The 18524-nt window shown below is 41.1% G+C and overlaps 1 protein-coding gene across 4 annotated transcripts in view; it reads left to right on the forward strand.

The window, feature by feature from the left end:
- Positions 1–18524, forward strand: part of cltcl1 (clathrin, heavy chain-like 1) — a 62306-nt gene that overhangs the window by 11907 nt on the left and 31875 nt on the right. For 3 of the 4 annotated variants that reach the window (XR_013499393.1, XM_078227241.1, XM_078227242.1), the window contains exons 2-7: positions 6570–6777; positions 11986–12254; positions 14083–14244; positions 14536–14649; positions 15814–15987; positions 16490–16687. Coding sequence is in view for 3 of the 4 variants with exons in the window: in XM_078227241.1 (XP_078083367.1) it covers positions 6570–6777; positions 11986–12254; positions 14083–14244; positions 14536–14649; positions 15814–15987; positions 16490–16687 (1125 nt within the window). In the remaining variant the exon portion in view is untranslated. Of the gene's footprint in view, positions 1–6569; positions 6778–6954; positions 6975–11985; positions 12255–14082; positions 14245–14535; positions 14650–15813; positions 15988–16489; positions 16688–18524 lie in introns of those variants that run through there. The other variant, XM_078227243.1, reaches the window with a different exon arrangement.

Raw genomic sequence — 18524 nt, forward strand, 5'->3', positions numbered from 1 at the left:
TAATAACAGCAGACTTGAATGATCTATTTTAGAACTTGCTGAATAACAACTCTGGAATTTGTCCTAAAGACTGGGAAATAGTGCAGGATGACAAGAATTTGCATGAAAACATCTTTTATGCAGTGCTGGCTGTGACTAACTTTTAAGAGATTGGTCTTGAAGAATGTTGGTCATAAATTTAATGCAAGCAGAAAATGATCCAAATCAACAATTCTTGTTGTAACTGGCAATTTCCTAAACTTGAAACTTAAAGGCGTTGGCAGGTCTTTGCAGGATTTGCAGTCAAGTGGTGCTTTAGTTGCTGGATCTCTTCCCAGCAGTAGGATATCAACAAGCAATATTCTTGCATTTGGGATTTGATTATAGGTGGCAGCAAAGAGGCTGATCCATTGGGCTTGATTTGGACCAAAGTTCTCTAGCTCAAAGGGTGCAAACATCTTTACACTTTTCCTACCATGTGCTTTGTGCACTATTTTTTAAAAACTACAGCGCTTTTAAACAGTAAAATAGAGAGAAGTTTAGCTTGCCTCTTGTGGTGTCTTTGAACAGTGAGATGTGATGATGAGACTAGAGGAAATGTACTAATTGGTGTGATTTCTGCTTATAAAGTCCAATCGAGCGTTTCACTAAATTTGTGTGCTCTGTTCCACCTACCTAAAAAATGAGATTTGTGCCTATTAATGTAAAAATCTGGAGAATAAATAGTTAACCTTTAAGTCAGTGGCCTGTCAGAACTAGATGCTGCTTAACCTGAGTATTTTTCAATGTTTTCTGTTTATACTTGATGTGTTATTGGAATTGTGGATTTGTTTTATCAACAGCTGGCCTTCAGGTTTGGTTTACAACTTGTCATTCCTACTTGGAAGTGGTTACTAATCACCTGTGAATTTTAAAATTATTGCAAGTGCAGATGCTAATTGTCCCATTGAGTACACAACTCAAATGGACCATTTAGGTTAACTGGTCTATGATGGCTCAATGCGCCACCCTACTAATAACACCATATCCTTCTATACCCTTATGTACTTACCTGGCTGCTTTGTTTCCATGGCATTTGTCTCAAATTACTGTTTGCAATATGCCATTAAGAACGATAACCCTCCGTCTTGTCATGTAATTATCACCCCTATATTTGGACTCCATATCTAATCTGAAGTAATTGCGCACTGTTTCCTCTATTTTGAGTAAGACTGCTGTGTTTTGCTGATTTCACAGGCAAATGGAAGGAATTTTATCCATGAAGCCAGTGTTCTGCAAGTCTGGCCATAGTGGTGTTCCACTAGGAGCCCAATTATGCCAAGAATGTTATAAAAACTGAATTTGACTTGGTTTTAAATTAGCAGACCTTAGACTGCAGATCATTGTGACCCTTCAAGGCAATGTCTTGAGGCTTGAATGCTTGTCTGCTGGCTAACTCAGCCCTGTACAATTTGAACATGGTTTCCTTGTTCTAATTTATGCATAAGCCTGTTACTATAATCTTGCATCCAATCAAGATTAGTCTAGTTTAGAAAGATGTCTGGAGCAGGACTGAAGAGGTGCTGCACTGTCAGGAAATACTGTCTTTCAAATGATAAACTGAGGCCCCTTCTGGGCACTTGGTGGATATAAAGGATTCTAGGGCACTATTTTGAAGTGGAGATGCAGCGTTGGACTGGGATAAACATAGTAAGAAGTCTCACAACACCAGGTTAAAGTCCAACAGGTTTATTTGGTAGCAAAAGCCTAGTAATAAACCTGCTGGACTTTTAACCTGGTGTTGTGAGGCTTCTTACTATTTTGAAGAGCAGGGGAGTTGTCTATAAGCAAATGTCTTGTCTAATATCTCTAAAATAAATCAGAAACCTAATCTGGTCATTGTCACAACATTACCACAAATGCTGTTTGTGGGACTTGCTGTGTTCAAATTTTGGCTGCTGTATTCACTAATTTCAATCAAAGTACTTCATTGCCTGTAAATGTGCTTTGGCATATCCTGACATCATGAAATATGCAAGCCTGTTCTTTTGCTATTGTGCACTGCCAACCCATTAGACTTTCCTGTGCTTGCAATCCATAAAACAAACTTCTTAGTTTTCTCCAACTAGAAATGGGGAAACTACTGATTTTTCAGTAGACTGATACAGTAAGTGTATTGTCACAACTATTCCATAACCTACAACAAGCAGGCTAACTGAAGCTCCAATGGCAAAGCTATATTAGTGGAAGGAACATTAACATGTGAACACAGTTTACTCTGTTACATTGTATTGGAAAGCACTAGGTTCATGTCCAGTGGCGAGCAAGGCCACAATATTCATTCACCCATGTGGGTATAACTTTGTAGAGATTGAAAATGGGGTCAACTGTTTTTGCAATCATTAATCTTAACCAGATACAAATAGTTCCATTTTATTCAGCACATTAACCCCACTGTGATGGTGCTAGACATGTCACTTTACTCGTGTAATCTTGCAGAAGAATGGGTCACTTTGCACTTCAAGATCTCTCCCTAAAATGACAATCTGATTGCAGGAGAAATTCTGACCAGGGTTTTCTTTAATTTACATACAGGATGAGTGTCACTGGCTACTCCAGCATTTATTGCCCTTGAGAAAATGGCAGCTACCTTGAACTGCTGCCCCCAAGGTGTAGCCACACCCACAGTGCTGTTGGGGAGGAAGTTCCAGGATTTTTTAACCAGCAATTGAGTGGTTATACATGTCAAAGTCAGAAAAGTGAGTGACATGGAGGGGAACCTCCAGGCAGTGATGTTCCCACGCATCTGATCATCTCCTAGACAGTAGTGGTCATGAGTTTGGAAAGTGCTGCTTAAAAAACCTTGGGTTCCTGCTGTGCATCTTGCAGATGGTACTCGCCACTGCCAGTGCCTCTGGTGGAGGATCAAATGTTTGGAAAGGGTTGCAATCAAGTGGGCTGCTTTGTCCTGGATGGTGTCAAGTGGAGTTTGCACATTCTCCCCATGTCTGCATGGATTTCCCCTGGATGCTCAGGTTTCCTCACCATCCAAAGATGGGTTACATTGTACAGGAGAAGCACTAGGTTTACAACCAGTGCCAGGTGGATTGGCCATGGTAAATTGCCCCTTGGTGTCAGGACTGACGAAGTAAATGAGAGGCTATGGAGGTTAGGACCTGGGTGGGATTGTAGTCAGTGCAGACTTAATGGGCCAAATGGCCCCATCCTGCACTGTAGGATTTTGATTCTGGAGTGTTGGAGCTCTACTCATCCAGGCAAGTGGAGAGTATTCCATCTCACACTTGTGCTTTGCAGATGGTGGACAGGCTTTGGGGAGTCGGGAGGTGTTACTTGCTGAGAATTCCTAGCCTCTGACTTGCCTCTGTAGCTAGTTTTTATATGGCTGGTTAGTGGGGAATTTGGTGGTAAATGCTATTAAATGTCAAGATGCAATGGTTATCCTTTTTGTTGGAGATGATTAATGCCTGACAGTTGTATGGCACAAATGTTACTTGCCATTTTAGTCAGCCTTTATATTGTCCAGGCCCCTTGCTGCATTTGGACATAAACTGAGCATTGTACAGTATTCTGCAAACCTTCCCACTTGCAACATTATGATGGAAGGTAATTGAAGCAGCTGAAGATGGTTGAACCTTGGGCACTATCCTGAGGAACTCCTGCAGTGATGTCCTAAGCTGAGATGTTTGACCACTAACCAATACAACCAATTTTGTGCTAGGTGTGACCCCAAATGGTGGAGGAATGCCATACTTAGTCAAATTCTGCCTTAATGCCAAGAACAGTTGCTCTCAACTCCCCTCTGGAGCTCAGCACTCATGCATGTCTGAACCAATATTGTCAGGACCCACAGCCTCTGCAGTATTCAGTGCCATTGGCTATTTCTTTGTATAATGAATCAAACTGGGGCCTCTGGCAGAAGCTGAGGCGAATCTCAATCTTCTGGCTGAAGATTGTTGCAAATGCTTCGACCTTGTCATTTGCACTGCTGTGCTGGTCCCATCAATGGGAATATTTGTGGAGCTGTCTCCTCCAGTGAGTTTAATTGTGCATGGCTGGATCTGGCAGCACTTGGATTTGATCTGATTGTTGTGAATTGCTTAGCTCTGCTTGTGCTGTTAGTCCTGTTGTAACTTCAGGTTGACACATTTTAGGTATGCCTGGTGTTGCTCCTTGCATGCTCTCCTGCACTCTTCTTTGAACTGGTGGTGATGAGATGCTGGGCCATGAGGTTACAGATTGTGGTTGAATACAGTTCTGTTGCTGATGGTTCAGTACCTCATGGATGCCCAGTCTTGTGGTGTTCAAAGTCCATCCCATTTAGCGCACTGGTAGTGCCACACAACACAATGGAGGGTATCCTCCTTGTGAAGATGGGACTGTGGTAGTATCACTGGACAGATGCATCTGGCAGGCAGGTTAGTGAGGATGAGGCCAAGTGTTTTTCCTTGGTTACCTCATCACCTGACACTGTCAGTCCCAGTCTAGCAGCTATCTTAAGACCTAGCCAGCTAGTGGTTGTATTACTGAGCCACTGTTGATGGATGTCCTCCAGAGTCATTCCGTTCCCTTGCTACCTTCAGTACTTCCTCCCAATTGGTTTTCAAAATGGAGTACTAGTTTATAGCTGAGGGGTTGGCATAGGTTTAACCTGGTGCCATGAGACTTCATGGGGTCCAGACTCAATATTGAGGACTCCGAGGCCAACTCTCTCCTGCCTGTATGACTGTCACCTCTACTGGGTCTGTAGAGCATTCCCAGGTATGGTGGTGTCTCTGACATTGTGTAAGATATGTCAGGCTGTTGCTTGACTAATCTGAGGCAGCTCTCCCAATTTTTGACAAGTCCCCAGGTGTTAGTAAGAAGAACTTTGCAGGGTTAGACACATCTGGGAATGCAGATCCTTGAGTGACAGCACAGGTGGTGAAGAAAGCATAATATGCTTGCCTTCATCAGCTGAGGCATCGAGTAGAAGAGCTGGCAAATTGTTAGTTATGAAATGTTGGTCAGCCCACATTTGGAATAGTGTTCAATTCTGTCACCATGCTACCAGAAGGACATGGTGGCTTTGGAGGGAGTACAGAAAGTTTACCAAGATGTTACCTGGTATGGAGGGTATTGGTGATGAGATTAAATAAACTGGAATTATTCTTCCTGGAAAGACAGAGGCTGAGGGGCATAGATAAGGTGAACTGTTGGAAGCTTTGAGCTGAAGGGCCTGTTCCTGTGCTGTACTGGTCTTTGACAGGGCTGGGTTTGCCTTTGTTTCCAGTGCCTTGGTTATCTGGTTTCATTCACTTGTTTTCTTTGTAGCAGATAGTTTCTTTCTTTGAATAGTATCATAGGATTTTCATTTTAGTTTTGATATTTGATACTACTCCCATCAGTACAGTGCAGCCCTAATTTAATGAATGCTGAACCAAGAAAAACATTTTGACCAGAAGCGGCATGGAGGCCTTGTGTGCAGTCCATTTGGAGATCAAGAAGCTATTTTTAAATGCACTTGGGAAGGATGGTACTGTTGAGGATACTTCTCTAGCAAATGTGCCATACTGACTACCACAATTGTCCTATTAAGCAAATACTTCTGCAATTATACTGCACTTTATCTGCAGCATGACTGATACTAATTCAGTGTCCCTTTTCAAATTTATTAGCCAGACTGGTACTGCTTACTGTTTCAAAGCTACCTCAGCTTGGAAAGATGTTGGCAATATAGAAACTGTTTAAGCAGGTTTATTGGAATTACTAGAAGTTGTTTCAATGTTATAAAGCTGTCAATTCCTCAAGGAAAGTATAACTATTGACCCAAGGGGACAGTTTGTCTTGCATACTAAAATGTTAAGTTCTGAACTGCTTTTGTGATTCTATATACTAGACCTTGTGTATTTTGAGAAAATTCTCAACTTTTTCAGGAGTGACAGTGAACTTTTCTAGGCAGATCCAACTTAATTTGGGATGTCCTGGTTGTGATTTGGTAAATTAGCAATGTTTAAACCTAGGCATAGATGATTCTACATTGGGCTTTAAGAATAAGGTTCTGTGGTTTTTTAGCAGATATTGGTTATCTATAGGAAAATGGTTGCATTCAAATAGTCAATTCTGGTCAGTAGCTTGCACAATTTCTTGTTTGGATGTGTTAGTGAAAGAACCAGAAATCTGAAACTTTTTTAATAAAAGTATGACTGTAATAAAGATATTAATCTGACCACAGGAACTGTTGGCTTGTAAGGGAAGGAAGTATGGGAGTAGAGACTGCAGTTAAATGGCTTGCAAAAAAATGATCTGGCTGCTTTGAACTGTATTTCTGCAGTCGTGTGCTCATGTAAGATGTCTTAGCAAAAAAATCTCTAGTTCTGGTTTCAATAGCTTTGTTTGAATTACCAGCTTGCATTTTCAGTACTAAACATCCTGGTTTACCTAGTTGCCTAATTCCAGTTCTGGACCAAATGATGACTCCAGTCACCACATGGATGGCATTTTAAAACATGAATTCATTCTAACTTTTAAATAACTGGAAACACAGCTTGCATACTAGATTGTAACTTTTCCATTTAACATGGATTCAATTCTCTTTTTTTTCTCCTCTTCAGCTTCAAAACCAAGGGGTGAATCCTGCCAACATTGGGTTCAGTACCCTTACCATGGAATCGGACAAGTTCATTTGCATCAGGGAGAAGGTGGGAGAACAAGCGCAAGTGGTGGTGATAGACCTGAATGACCCAACAAACCCAATTCGGCGTCCAATATCTGCTGACAGTGTTATCATGAACCCAGCAAGTAAAGTGATTGCTCTGAAAGGTATGTCTCCGAATACAACAACCTTGTTGAAGTGGCACAGCCTTGCTAGCCACAAATTAGTAACTTTTAATGGCATAAGCAGAATTATTGCTTCTTGCACACTACTTTGTTACTGATTATATACTTTCCTTCCTGCATTCTTGTCTCCATTCAGATGGTGAGTTCTTTCTGTGTTCTGTGGTAGTTCCGTCTCTGTAGTAAGTGGGTCTTTTCATTATGAGCAAACCACATCAATTTAATGTTTGCACTTTGTTTAATAACTTGCTATGAATAATATCTGTTTCTAACCAGATTGTTGGCAGGGGAGTCTAACACACAAACCTTGTCACTTCCAAGATGTTTTAGGCTTTACTAATTGGAATCGGGTAGTCTTAATGTTTGGCTAATTGACTAATACCCACACTGCATTTGTCTACTTGGTGATCACTTGTTTAAATTGAATAGAATTAGTACCTTTTTCTCCCTTGACTACACTTCTGGTACCTAGACCATTTTAACAATGAATGTGCAACTGTTAATTTTTTAAGCCTTTTGATCAGATGTTGAACATAAACTATTGGATTTGAAAGAGGGATAGTGGTGAAATCTGATCTGACAACTCTATCCTCTTGCACCTAGTGATTTTAAATAGTAATATTCATAACTCTCTCAATGTTCAAAGACTGATAAGGAGAGAGCCAGTAATATAAAGGTGGACAGTGAAGAATTTCTATAGATATTTAAATGAGAAAAACATTAATTGCCCAGACGCACATGCTATAGGACAAATGAAAAGTAGGGCTATGGCAGATGAATTAAACTGGTATTTTACATCTGTATTCACTAGAGGGCACAAACAACATCTCTGATATAGCTGTAAATCAAAGTGGGAGGGAGGAGCCCAGGGAAATGGCATTGAGCAAATTGGGTCTGTGGGCTGATAAATCCCCTGGTCTGGATGGACTTCACCCTAAGGTCTTGAAAGAAGTGACTAATGTAAAAGTTGATGCTTTGTTTTAATTTTCCAATCTTCCGTTAGATTGGAAGGTAGCAAATGTAACTCTTGGTCAAAAAGGAGACTAAGACCAGTTAGCCTAATATCTTTTATGGGCAAATGTTAGAAACCCTCATTAAAGATGGGGCACTTATTCAAGGCAATTGGGCAGAGTCAAAATAGCTTTGTGAAAGGGGAAAAGATGTTTAAATCACTTTATTGTAGTTTTTTTTAAGGAGTCACATGCTGTGGATAAAGGATGTATCATTTGGATTTCCAGAAGACATTTGATAAGGTGCCATATCAGCAGTTGTGTAAAATAAAAGCTCTTACAGTTCATGCTGTAAGGGTAACTGGCATGAATTGAAGATTGGCCAACAGGAAACAGTTGGTATAAGTCTTCTAGTTGGCAGGAGGTGATGAGTAGTGTTGGGGTCAATGCTGGGGCCTCAACATTTTGCAATTGATATAATTGACTTGGATGGAGGGACTGATGGTATGGTTGCTCATGACAAAGGTGGGTAGGAAAGTAAATTATATGGGGACTTGAGACTACAAAAGGACATGGGCCAATGAGGTGAGCAAAGATCTGAAAAATGGAGTATAATGTGGGCAAATGCAAATTTGTCCATTTTGGCGAGAATAAAGCTTAGTATCTAAACAGTGAGATTGCAGAGGGATCTGGGTGTCCTAGTGCACAAATCAAGGCTAGTATACTCGTACAGCAAGTATTAGGAAATCTAATAGAATATTATTGATTATGCCTCAGTTGTACAGGGCATTGGTGAGGTCTTATCTGGAAGTAAAATACTGTATGCAATATTGGTCTCTTTTTAAGGGAAGATGTAAGCTGTTTCAGAAGGCTTTCTAGACCAATATGCCAGGTTGTCTTTGGAGAGGTTAGACTTTGTATCCACCAGAGTTTGAGGCAACTTGGTTGAAACATCTGAGGATCCTGAGGTATTGACAGGATGTGGGGAGGATGTTTCCTCTTGTCAGAGAATCTAGAACCAGGGGTAAAAATAGAGTTATTCATTTAAGACATGGAGAATTTTTTTGAGGGTCATGAGTCTTTGGAACTGTTTCCACTGTCTTAGTCTTTGAATATTTTTAAGGTAGATCTCATTCTTGGCTAATAAAGGTGAAGGGTTATCAGGGGTAGGCAGGGTTGAAGTTACAATCAGATCATGATATTGAATGGTGGAGCAGAATTAAGGGGTGAGTGGTCTATTCATGCCCCTAGTTCCTATATAAGATGGGGTTCTGACCAAGACCACAGTATAAACGTTTCATTTTTGTCATAAGTAAGCCTACGTCCTCACTGCAGTAAGGTTGCTGAAAATCCCCTAGTCACCACACTCTGGTGCCTGTTCAGGTACACTAAGGGACAATTTAGCACATCTAATCCACTTAACATGCACATCTTTGGACTGTGGGAGGAAACTGGAGCAAACTCATGCAGACACAGGGAGAATGTGCACAGACAGTGACCCAAGCTGGGAATCCAATCTGGGTCCCTGGCACTGAGGCAGCAGTGCTAACCTCTGCCATCATGTTGCCCACAGTGCTTGCCACCTTTAGAATCATTACAGCACCAGGTGGCCATTTGGCCCATGTTCCTGCTGGCCTGTTTCTATTAGTCAAAAGATTCCTGCTAGCTTTTGGCTTGTGGTCAGGTTACACTATTCAAATGTTAGTTTTTATTTTCATAACTTAAATCCAACTGTTTTCTTTTCCTCTTAAATTTGTGACCATCTAATTTAACAGTGGTACACAGTTGCTGGAGTCAGCATCTGCATACAGCCATTTTGTGCTAGTTGAGAATTTCACCATGCAGGGTGATGGAAGCAGTTTCACTCCTTTTCTGAATTCATTAAGTGTAATGTTATAGCACCAGTGTTTACAAATGTGGCAAGATCCACCTAGTGTTGGGGCTAATAGATTTAGTGAGTGCTGACAGTGAGGTGCAAGTCTGACAGTAATGGTACTAAAATAGATAGTTCTCTAATGCCAGATCATTTTCCATTTTCATGCTGTTGTGCTGATTAGATTACAAACTAGCAGCTAAATCACTTGCAGAATTACACGTTTAAACAATTGAACCAGAATAATAGCATTTGGTCTGCAATTTTATTAATACAAAGCTGCTGATAAATCATCTATTAAATGGTGCCTTTAAATGTACTAAATATCCCAAGGCACTTTGCAGGAATGTGGTCAAAGAATTTAATACCAAATTGCAGATGACCCATGACTTGGCTAAAGGTGAAAGGAGGGAAGAGGTGTGCATGGGGAGGGAATTTGGAGCTTGGGGCCTTGCCAAGTGAAGGCATAGCCATTGGTGGAGTGATCTCATTTTGAGGGCCTAAAGGCCAGAATTAAACAGCAAATATCAGCAATGCTAAGGCTATGTGAACATGCACTCAAGTAACCTGATTTTAGCAACACTTGATTTACTAATGAAGTGACTACTGCTTACCAAGTTTGTTTTTGGTATGGAAAGACTTAAGAGATGCTTGTGCTGCTAAAACAGCATTTTGAAGAGTGTTCCCCAAATCCAGAATCCATGTTGGAGGGCTGGACCTGGACTAATTAAATCTTGAACCAGCAGAGAAGATCACAACGTGAATGTGGCTTTTTGGCGTGCTTGGAAGTTTAAAATTCCCTGAACTTATTGCTAGCTTAGCTGAATCTTGTCTGGGTTGCACTGACAATATTGCTGATGTGATCAAACTCGTGCCAGTGACAGGATGCTGCAGTTGTTGTCTTGCAGTATAAATGGTTGTTTTCTACTTCAGTGGGACTAGAAGCTTTCCTTGGCAAACAGCTTCACCCAAGCCAACATGTACAGTAAATGACAAACCACTTTATATTTGTTTAAAATGCTTCGTGGTTTGGCCAAATGAAGTACTTGTAACATGAATTATGGGTGTGTCAAAAATTTATTCATCAATAATTTGCAATGTTTTGATGGTTGTGGTTTGCTGTCTGAAATGACCTGTTAATCTATGCATGTGCTGTGCTTTCTGCTCTAGTCTTCCTTTGTTGAGTTGTGAAGATGAGCCTTTGCAAAAAAGCTTGCGTTTCTCTTCTGGAGTGGCTCATTTAGTAGTATCCAGAAGTGGAGTTTGCCTGAATTAACAACAACATTTCACTGTGTACTGTTGCTCAGATGTTGTATTGTAAAAGGTTGTGTAGGATTTATTGGCATGCAGTTTTTTGATCAGATTGGTGACTCTGCTGTTGTATATGTTCTGCTGACAGCTGAATTATTTAAAATTGCAGTTGATCGGGCAAACACAGAAGGAGAATGCACATCTCCACTTTCTCCCCTTTCTCCCCCCCCCCCCCCCCCCCCCCCCCAAAATTAATCCCCAAGTCCAGGTGACCTACAGCTACCCCATGTCTGCTGTTGACCTAACTGCTGGTTTAAAAAGTAACCATCATTCCTTGACTTCTAAACAGAAATTCAAAAGAGATGCTTTAGCTAACGTACAAAACTGTGGTGCAGCATGAAATGGCCTGGTTCTAAGTACATCAATTTCTTTACGGAGCTGCTAGTCCTCAGTCTTCAATCAGAAGCAATTTGTAATCGGTAGACTGGCAGATTTCTGCAATTTAAAATGACCAACTGTATGAAGCAAACATGATGCAGTTATGCAATGTAGACCTGAGATTGAATGGTGTTTTATAGTCTAGACTATCAGACTTTAGATCTACCAGTGTCTGTTACTGTAGCTTTGCTAATGTGGTGCAGTTCCTTTTGGGTTATTTGAAAATCTTCAAATCATTGTGTAAATATGACGACACATGAAATGAGGTGCTGGAGGAGAAGAAACATGTGTAGCTGTTGGTCTTCAGCTGTGTTCCTTAACTAGTTCAAAATCTTTCATGAATAAATTCCTACTTTGCAGAAGTAGCTTAGGACTGCACTTGCATTTTTTGTATTGTTTGAGGTGTGTATTCATGCTGACTCCTTGCACTGCAAACCATATATGCAGTTTGAAAACAAAATTGTCATTGCTGTCTACACAGATCAGGTTACCAATGGCCAAGGGATATGGTGCTTGGACTAATGCAATTACATTGCTGCCTCTAAGGGTTCAAACTTGCACACTACACTCCAACACTGACCCCAAGAACTCAACCACATGTGGTATTTGTAATGTGAACATACTTCATACAGTGAATGGAAAACCTTGTCCAAATGGTCTAATTTTTTTCTCTCGTATTAGCTGGAAAAACCTTACAGATATTTAACATTGAAATGAAGAGCAAAGTGAAAGCACATAATATGGTTGAAGAAGTGACATTCTGGAAATGGATCTCTTTGAATACTGTTGCCCTAGTAACTGAGACTGCAGTATTTCATTGGAGCATGGAAGGTGACTCTCAACCACAGAAGATGTTTGACAGACATGCAAGCTTGGCAGGCTGTCAGATCATTAACTACAGGACAGACCTTCAGCAGAAGTGGCTGCTCCTAATTGGAATTTCTGCACAGGTAGGTTGCTGTAGTAAGTTTTTTTTAAAGCCATATATTTTGGCTCCTTGTGATTTTGATTTCTTCCACTCCCCTTAAGTGTTCATTGCAACAGTTATCAGTGGCTAAGTTGCAGCATTTGAGTAATGTACATTCCAACTCCAATGATGTATCTAGGCTACTGCACTGTTGCAAGCACTATCTTTCAATAAAATGAAATATAGGCCCTGTCTGCTTATTTGGGTTGACTGATCTGTGGCACTAAATGATGTCCTGGCCAGTACTTCCCTCGATCAGGAATATGTTTGGTTGTTGCATTGCTATTTGAGACTTGGACTGCCACTTTCATATTGACTACATTGGAAATAATTCCTGCCTATAAAGCACTTGGGCAAGTGCTGATAAACTCTGCATGGAAGCGAGGCTGAGTAGCAGCTGTACTAATCATGGAGAATTTTGGATAGATGTGTCCAGTTAATAGATTTCCCCATACTCTTCCCTTTCTCCAAGCCAAAAAGGCAGAACATGGTTTTTGTGCTGACCTAAAATGCTTTGAGCTGGATTAGTGTCCCTGTTCGCTGCTCTGACACCCATCGACACTGAATCTGTGCAATCCTTTGGCATTAATGCTCACTGTCCATCTATTTTGGAGAAGTGCAGTACTCCCAAGTTTATCTAGTGTCTCCATTCTACAGCATGGTTTTCTAGTGTGGCTGTCTGCTAAGTAAAGGTGTATGAACCACCACCTTGATTTGGACTCTTTTTTTTTTCAATAAGGAGCAAGACTCCACTACTTGACCTAAAAAAAAAATCAGTTGCAATTGCAAGAATCATGTCCAGACTGATGGTTGTGAAATGTTCTGTGGAACAATCATAGGGAAGAGACTTGACTGAAACAAAATGAACATTGAATCCCAAGTTCAACTTTGCTCCTTTGTGTATACATTTATTAAAACACCATTTGGCTTTAAAGCTGCCTAAAGAACAGAATTAACAGCATCTCAATCTTGCACATGTCCAACTTTGCAAGTTAACAATTATGTTCAATAGTGATTTTTATTTGCGCTACACCAGGAATCTTTTGCCACTCACATTGTATCTGTGTACTTTAGGCAAAAGCAGCAGGTTATCAACTTAATCTGTGCCTAGGGATTCCTAATCTCCATTTAATCAAGTTCAAGCATTCCTATACAGCACAAATTTCCCCAAGTGAAGCAGCAGTTGGGCAAGGAGGGCATAACTGTATAGAACAACCCTAAATGAGGGGAGCACAAATTGTCACATAGGCTTTGTGCTTTTCCTGGTAACTGGTACTGCCTGGAAATCTCACTCTTCAATTTTCAGATATCAGCCCATGCACACCCAAGTCGTCCTCATTTGGGAAGTGCACTTTTTTCCACTTTCCAAGCCAGACATCTGGGGTTTAAGATTGCCCACGAACAATTCTGTTTCAGAACAATTGGGTTGAAGTTTGCCCAGGCTCATTTCACATGCTAATTCTTACAATCAGCAGGCAAATTATCAGTTGGCACTGGGTATGAATTGGGTTCTGTGGTGAAGTGTATAGCTTGGCTGTCAAATAGGAAATACATGCAAAATGACCACTGATCTGGAAACAATACCTGCTCCATATTTTAACCAGTCAAGTGCCAGATTGGAATATTACTCCAATCCACAATAGTCTGCTAGTTGTTCTGGGCAATAAATTCAGCCGTTTGGTAGTGGTATTGTAATTGGGTGTGGGTTGTAGGTAAGTGCACTCTGCCTTGCTCAAGGCTGATGTGAATAGTGCCAGCAGCTGACCATGCCCAACTGACTGCTCCTTTCAACTGTCTCTTCCTCATTTCAGCAAAACCGAGTAGTTGGTGCAATGCAGTTGTACTCTGTGGACAGAAAAGTATCTCAACCGATTGAGGGGCATGCTGCAGCCTTTGCTGACTTCAAATTGGAAGAGAATCCTGCACCATCAAACCTCTTTTGTTTTGCGGTCCGCAGTCAGGCTGGAGGGAAGGTAAGGTGCAAAGTCAGTTTCTGCTTAATGGAGACGTTCTGGTGGCAGTTCAAACTTTCACATTTTTAGTGTTTAAGTTTAAATCTACAAGTCCATAATTACCTCCAGAATTGTCCTGAGTAAGCTACTGTAGAAAACAGCATTGCTGCAAGATGGTATCATGAGTAACTGTTATGCAATATGATGTATCACTTCCCAGATAATCCACCTGGGAATTGGTTATATTACTGTCTTTTGTAGCTAAAATGTATGCCCTGGCTTTCTGAAACTGACTTGTAAAATATCTTGCAGTTGCATATTATAGAAGTAGGTCAGCCAGCTGCTGGGAACCAGCCATTCACGAAGAGAGCAGTGGATGTGTTTTTCCCTCCTGAGGCCCAAACTGATTTTCCAGTAGCAATGCAGGTAAATAACTTCATTTAAACTTTGTTTGAGGTCAGCCACTACATATTGTACACTATTGGAGCAAAATGTGCAGCTGTCTTGGCATGAATTCTACAGGTGCAATTTTGCTTTCCTTGGGGCAGCAGTGATTAGCATTGCTGCCTCACAGCACCAGGGACCCATGTTCAATTCCTGACTTGGGTCACCTGGAGTCTGCATGTTCTCCCAGTGAGGGTTTCCTCCCACAGTCCAAGACATGCTGGTTAGGTTCACTGGCCACACTATATAATTTTAATAAAAACAAGACAGGAGTAGCTGTTTACTAACCAATTCATAATACAGAGCTAGTGCAAGGTGAGCAAGTTCAGCACATTCTGCCAGAAGACTGCATTTGACAAGTAAATTACTGTAGATGCTGGAAGCTGAAACAAGAACATAGAATGCTGGAAAATCTCAACAGGTCTGAAAGTATCTCTGGAGAGAGAACAGAGCTAACTTGTCATCCAGACTCAAAATGTTAGCATCTGGGGAGAGAATAGAGCCATCAGACCTGAGATTTTCCAGCATTTTTGTTTTGTCACTGCACTCTAACTGGTGTAAGTGTCCTCTTAATCACATGAAGATGGGTGTGAATAATTCTTCTCTTCACAGAAAAGAAATTTGTGACCAATTAAAAGTAAGATTATCTTTCTGCCCCTACCTGCAGTATACAGTATCCCTGGTTGAGGTTAGACCCTTGAGTCATTGTAAATTTTGTAATGGAATGGCACACAACAATAAAGTCATCCTGGTTTATGCATAAAAACACTTGAGACAACAGCACCAATCTGTGACTTAGAGAACTGCACAAGTGAAGGTTCTCAAAGATCCTATGGTACAGCAGCAAGCATTTCTACAGTTCACAGCCCTCTGCTTTGAATCAATCCACTGCACTAGTTGTCTCCTGTAGTGACCATTTGGCAAAAACCTGAAACTGAAGCCTTGGGTGTGGTTGCTAATGACAGGTGAGGGCAGTCGTGTCCCAGGACTCGGGTCTTATGATCTTTTTAGTGGGTCACATCCACCCACCCTAGTGCTTGACATATCCTTGTATTTGGTATTCCAAAGGTGAACACATATTCACTTCTATATGTGAAATGCAATGGAATTTAGTTTTGTATGATTGGAATGTTTTCCTTTTTGTAGATTGGAACAAAATATGGGGTTATATATCTCATCACCAAATATGGTTACATTCACTTGTATGATTTGGAGTCTGGTGCTTGTATCTACATGAACCGTATTAGTGCTGAGACCATTTTTGTGACTGCTCCCCACGAACCTACATCTGGTATTATTGGAGTCAATAAAAAAGGCCAGGTATGTTATCTGCTGAAGGCTTTCGCATTTCTCAATCTCAATGAGGCAGCTGATAAGTTTCCTTTTTATAGTTAACATGCTGCTTCCTAATTGTTCCTGTATAATGTTTGGCTTGCAAGGGCATAGCATTAAATGCTTGCAATAGTGTCCCTGAATCACAAACTGGATGTGACAAGTCAAAGTCCGGATACTCATTTCCACTTTTTTGACAGGAACATTTTACTGCAAAAGCCACTTCATCCATTCCTAGGTGTAATGTGGAAAGCAAGTGCAGAATATTTGACAGAGATCTTGCTCTGTGCATATGTATAGATGAGTATCGTTTTCTAGCCTGGGGTGTACTACCATTACTATTTAACTGTCCTGTTGAGATTTCTTGGATGTGACTAGGGTGCAGATTACATTCTACTAGACTTTGCACATGATTTGCTTGTATTTTACTGTCACCTGTATAAAGGTCTTTGTATACTGTTCCTTAATCGAGCATTTTTTTTACTTGCAGGTATTATCTGTCTGTGTGGAAGAAGAAAATATTGTTAACTATGCCACTCACGTGCTCCAAAACCCAGACTTGGCTCTGCGTATGGCTGTAAGAAGCAATCTTGCTGGTGCTGAAGAGCTCTTTGCGCGAAAGTTTAATACCTTGTTTGTTCAAGGAAGCTATGCTGAAGCTGCTAAAGTAGCTGCATCTGCACCAAAGGTGTGTGCATTCTGCACCCCCATTCCTCATAGCCACTGACTGTGAAAATAGACCTTTTCTTGTAACTTCCAATTTGTAATGAATTTTTGATCTGAACTGAAAAGTAGCACTTTTAGACACCATGTTTGCTGGATTTGAATTTGTCAGCTTCCACTTAGCTTATTTTCCAACCTGAGGGATGGACAAGCCTTCTAGCAATGATGTGGGTATTCACATTGAACAGAGCAGAAGCAGTGCAAATATTTGCTATGCTTGTTTAATTTGAATTTAACTTGCATTCCATGTGCATATTTTAGCTGCCACATCAGATAAGCAGCCCATTATTTTTTCCCTGCCTATTTTCACCCATTCTCCCATTGTTTTTCTTGGCTAGTTTTGCCATTACCATCCCATTGGTTTCCTTCTCTCTCCATTCTGTGCTAGAATTATCCTCAAAGGACCACTAGTACCTTTTTTACCTTTACGAACAGCAACCAAAGATACCCAATTCCAACACTGCCCCCACTCCCCTGCCCCAGCCACTTTCACTATCAGACTGCTGCAAACTTCCTACATCCTGTTTACCCTCAAGCTGAGCTTTCAACCCAATATCTTCTACCTGCTCTAAACTCTTGTACCGTTATATTCTTGAAGCTAGATTTAGTATTCCAATGATCGGCGGCACGGTAGCACAGTGGTTAGCACTGCTGCTTCACAGCTCCAGGGACCTGGGTTCAATTCCCGGCTTGGGTCACTGTCTGTGTGGAGTTTGCACATTCTCCTCGTGTCTGCGTGGGTTTCCTCCGAGTGCTCCGGTTTCCTCCCACAGTCCAAAGATGTGTGGGTTAGGTTGATTGGCCATGCTAAAATTGCCCCTTGGTGTCCTGGGATGCGTAGATTAGAGGGAATAGTGGGTAAAATATGTAGGGATATGTGGGTAGGGCCTGGGTGGGATTGTGGTCGGTGCAGACTCGATGGGCTGAATGGCCTCTTTCTGTGCTGTAGGGTTTCTATTATGATCTTCTTCCTTGGTGCTATTTAAGTTCACTCTTCCAGAACTGCTTGTATGGTGCGGTACAGTGAGGCAGCAATGCTACCCACAGCACCAGGGATCCAAGTTCAATTCCTTGTTTGGGTTGCTGTGTGGAGTTTGCATGTTCTCCCCATGTCTGTGTAGGTTTCCTCCCACAATCTGAGAGACATGCTGGTTAGGTGCATCAGCATGCTAAATTTCTCCAGTGTACCCAAACAGGCATCAGTGTGGCAACTAGGGGATTTTCCCCTTCACTTCATTGCAGTGTTAATGTAAGCTCACTTGTGACACTAAAAACCTGTTCCCACTGACCTAAATGACCCATGGTTCTTTCTCCCCCACCCCACATGTGCCTTGGAACAAAAATGAAAAATTTAAAATCTAATCCTTTTGTTACCTTGCCCATTCTTCAGCTTTTTTATTAGTCACAGGTAAGGCTTGCATTAACACTGCAATGAAGTTATTGTGAAATTCTCCTTTGTTTGTTCCCACAAACTCTGTTCCTGACTGCAGTCTTATAAATTCCTCCTCTTTAGTAACCTCAAAGTCACCTTGACCAAGATTTTTGGTCACCCCTCCTATTTACTCTGGGTTCTATGTAAATTCTAGTGGCATGGGTCTGTTTCGTCAATCCACTTCTGCATCCTGAAAAAGTCAGCAAATCTGTTTTACTACTGGGTCCATGTGGTGCAACAGCTTGGAACCTGTGGACTTGTAGTCAGATATTTTGTATGTCAGTTGTGTTTAATAGCAAATTCCAGTGTGGTGATAACTAAATTAATTTGCTTCCAACTACTTTGAGCATGATCCTAAAATTATATGTAA

This window comes from Mustelus asterias, chromosome 13, assembly GCF_964213995.1.
Source record: "Mustelus asterias chromosome 13, sMusAst1.hap1.1, whole genome shotgun sequence".
Classification (NCBI taxonomy): Eukaryota; Metazoa; Chordata; class Chondrichthyes; order Carcharhiniformes; family Triakidae; genus Mustelus; species Mustelus asterias.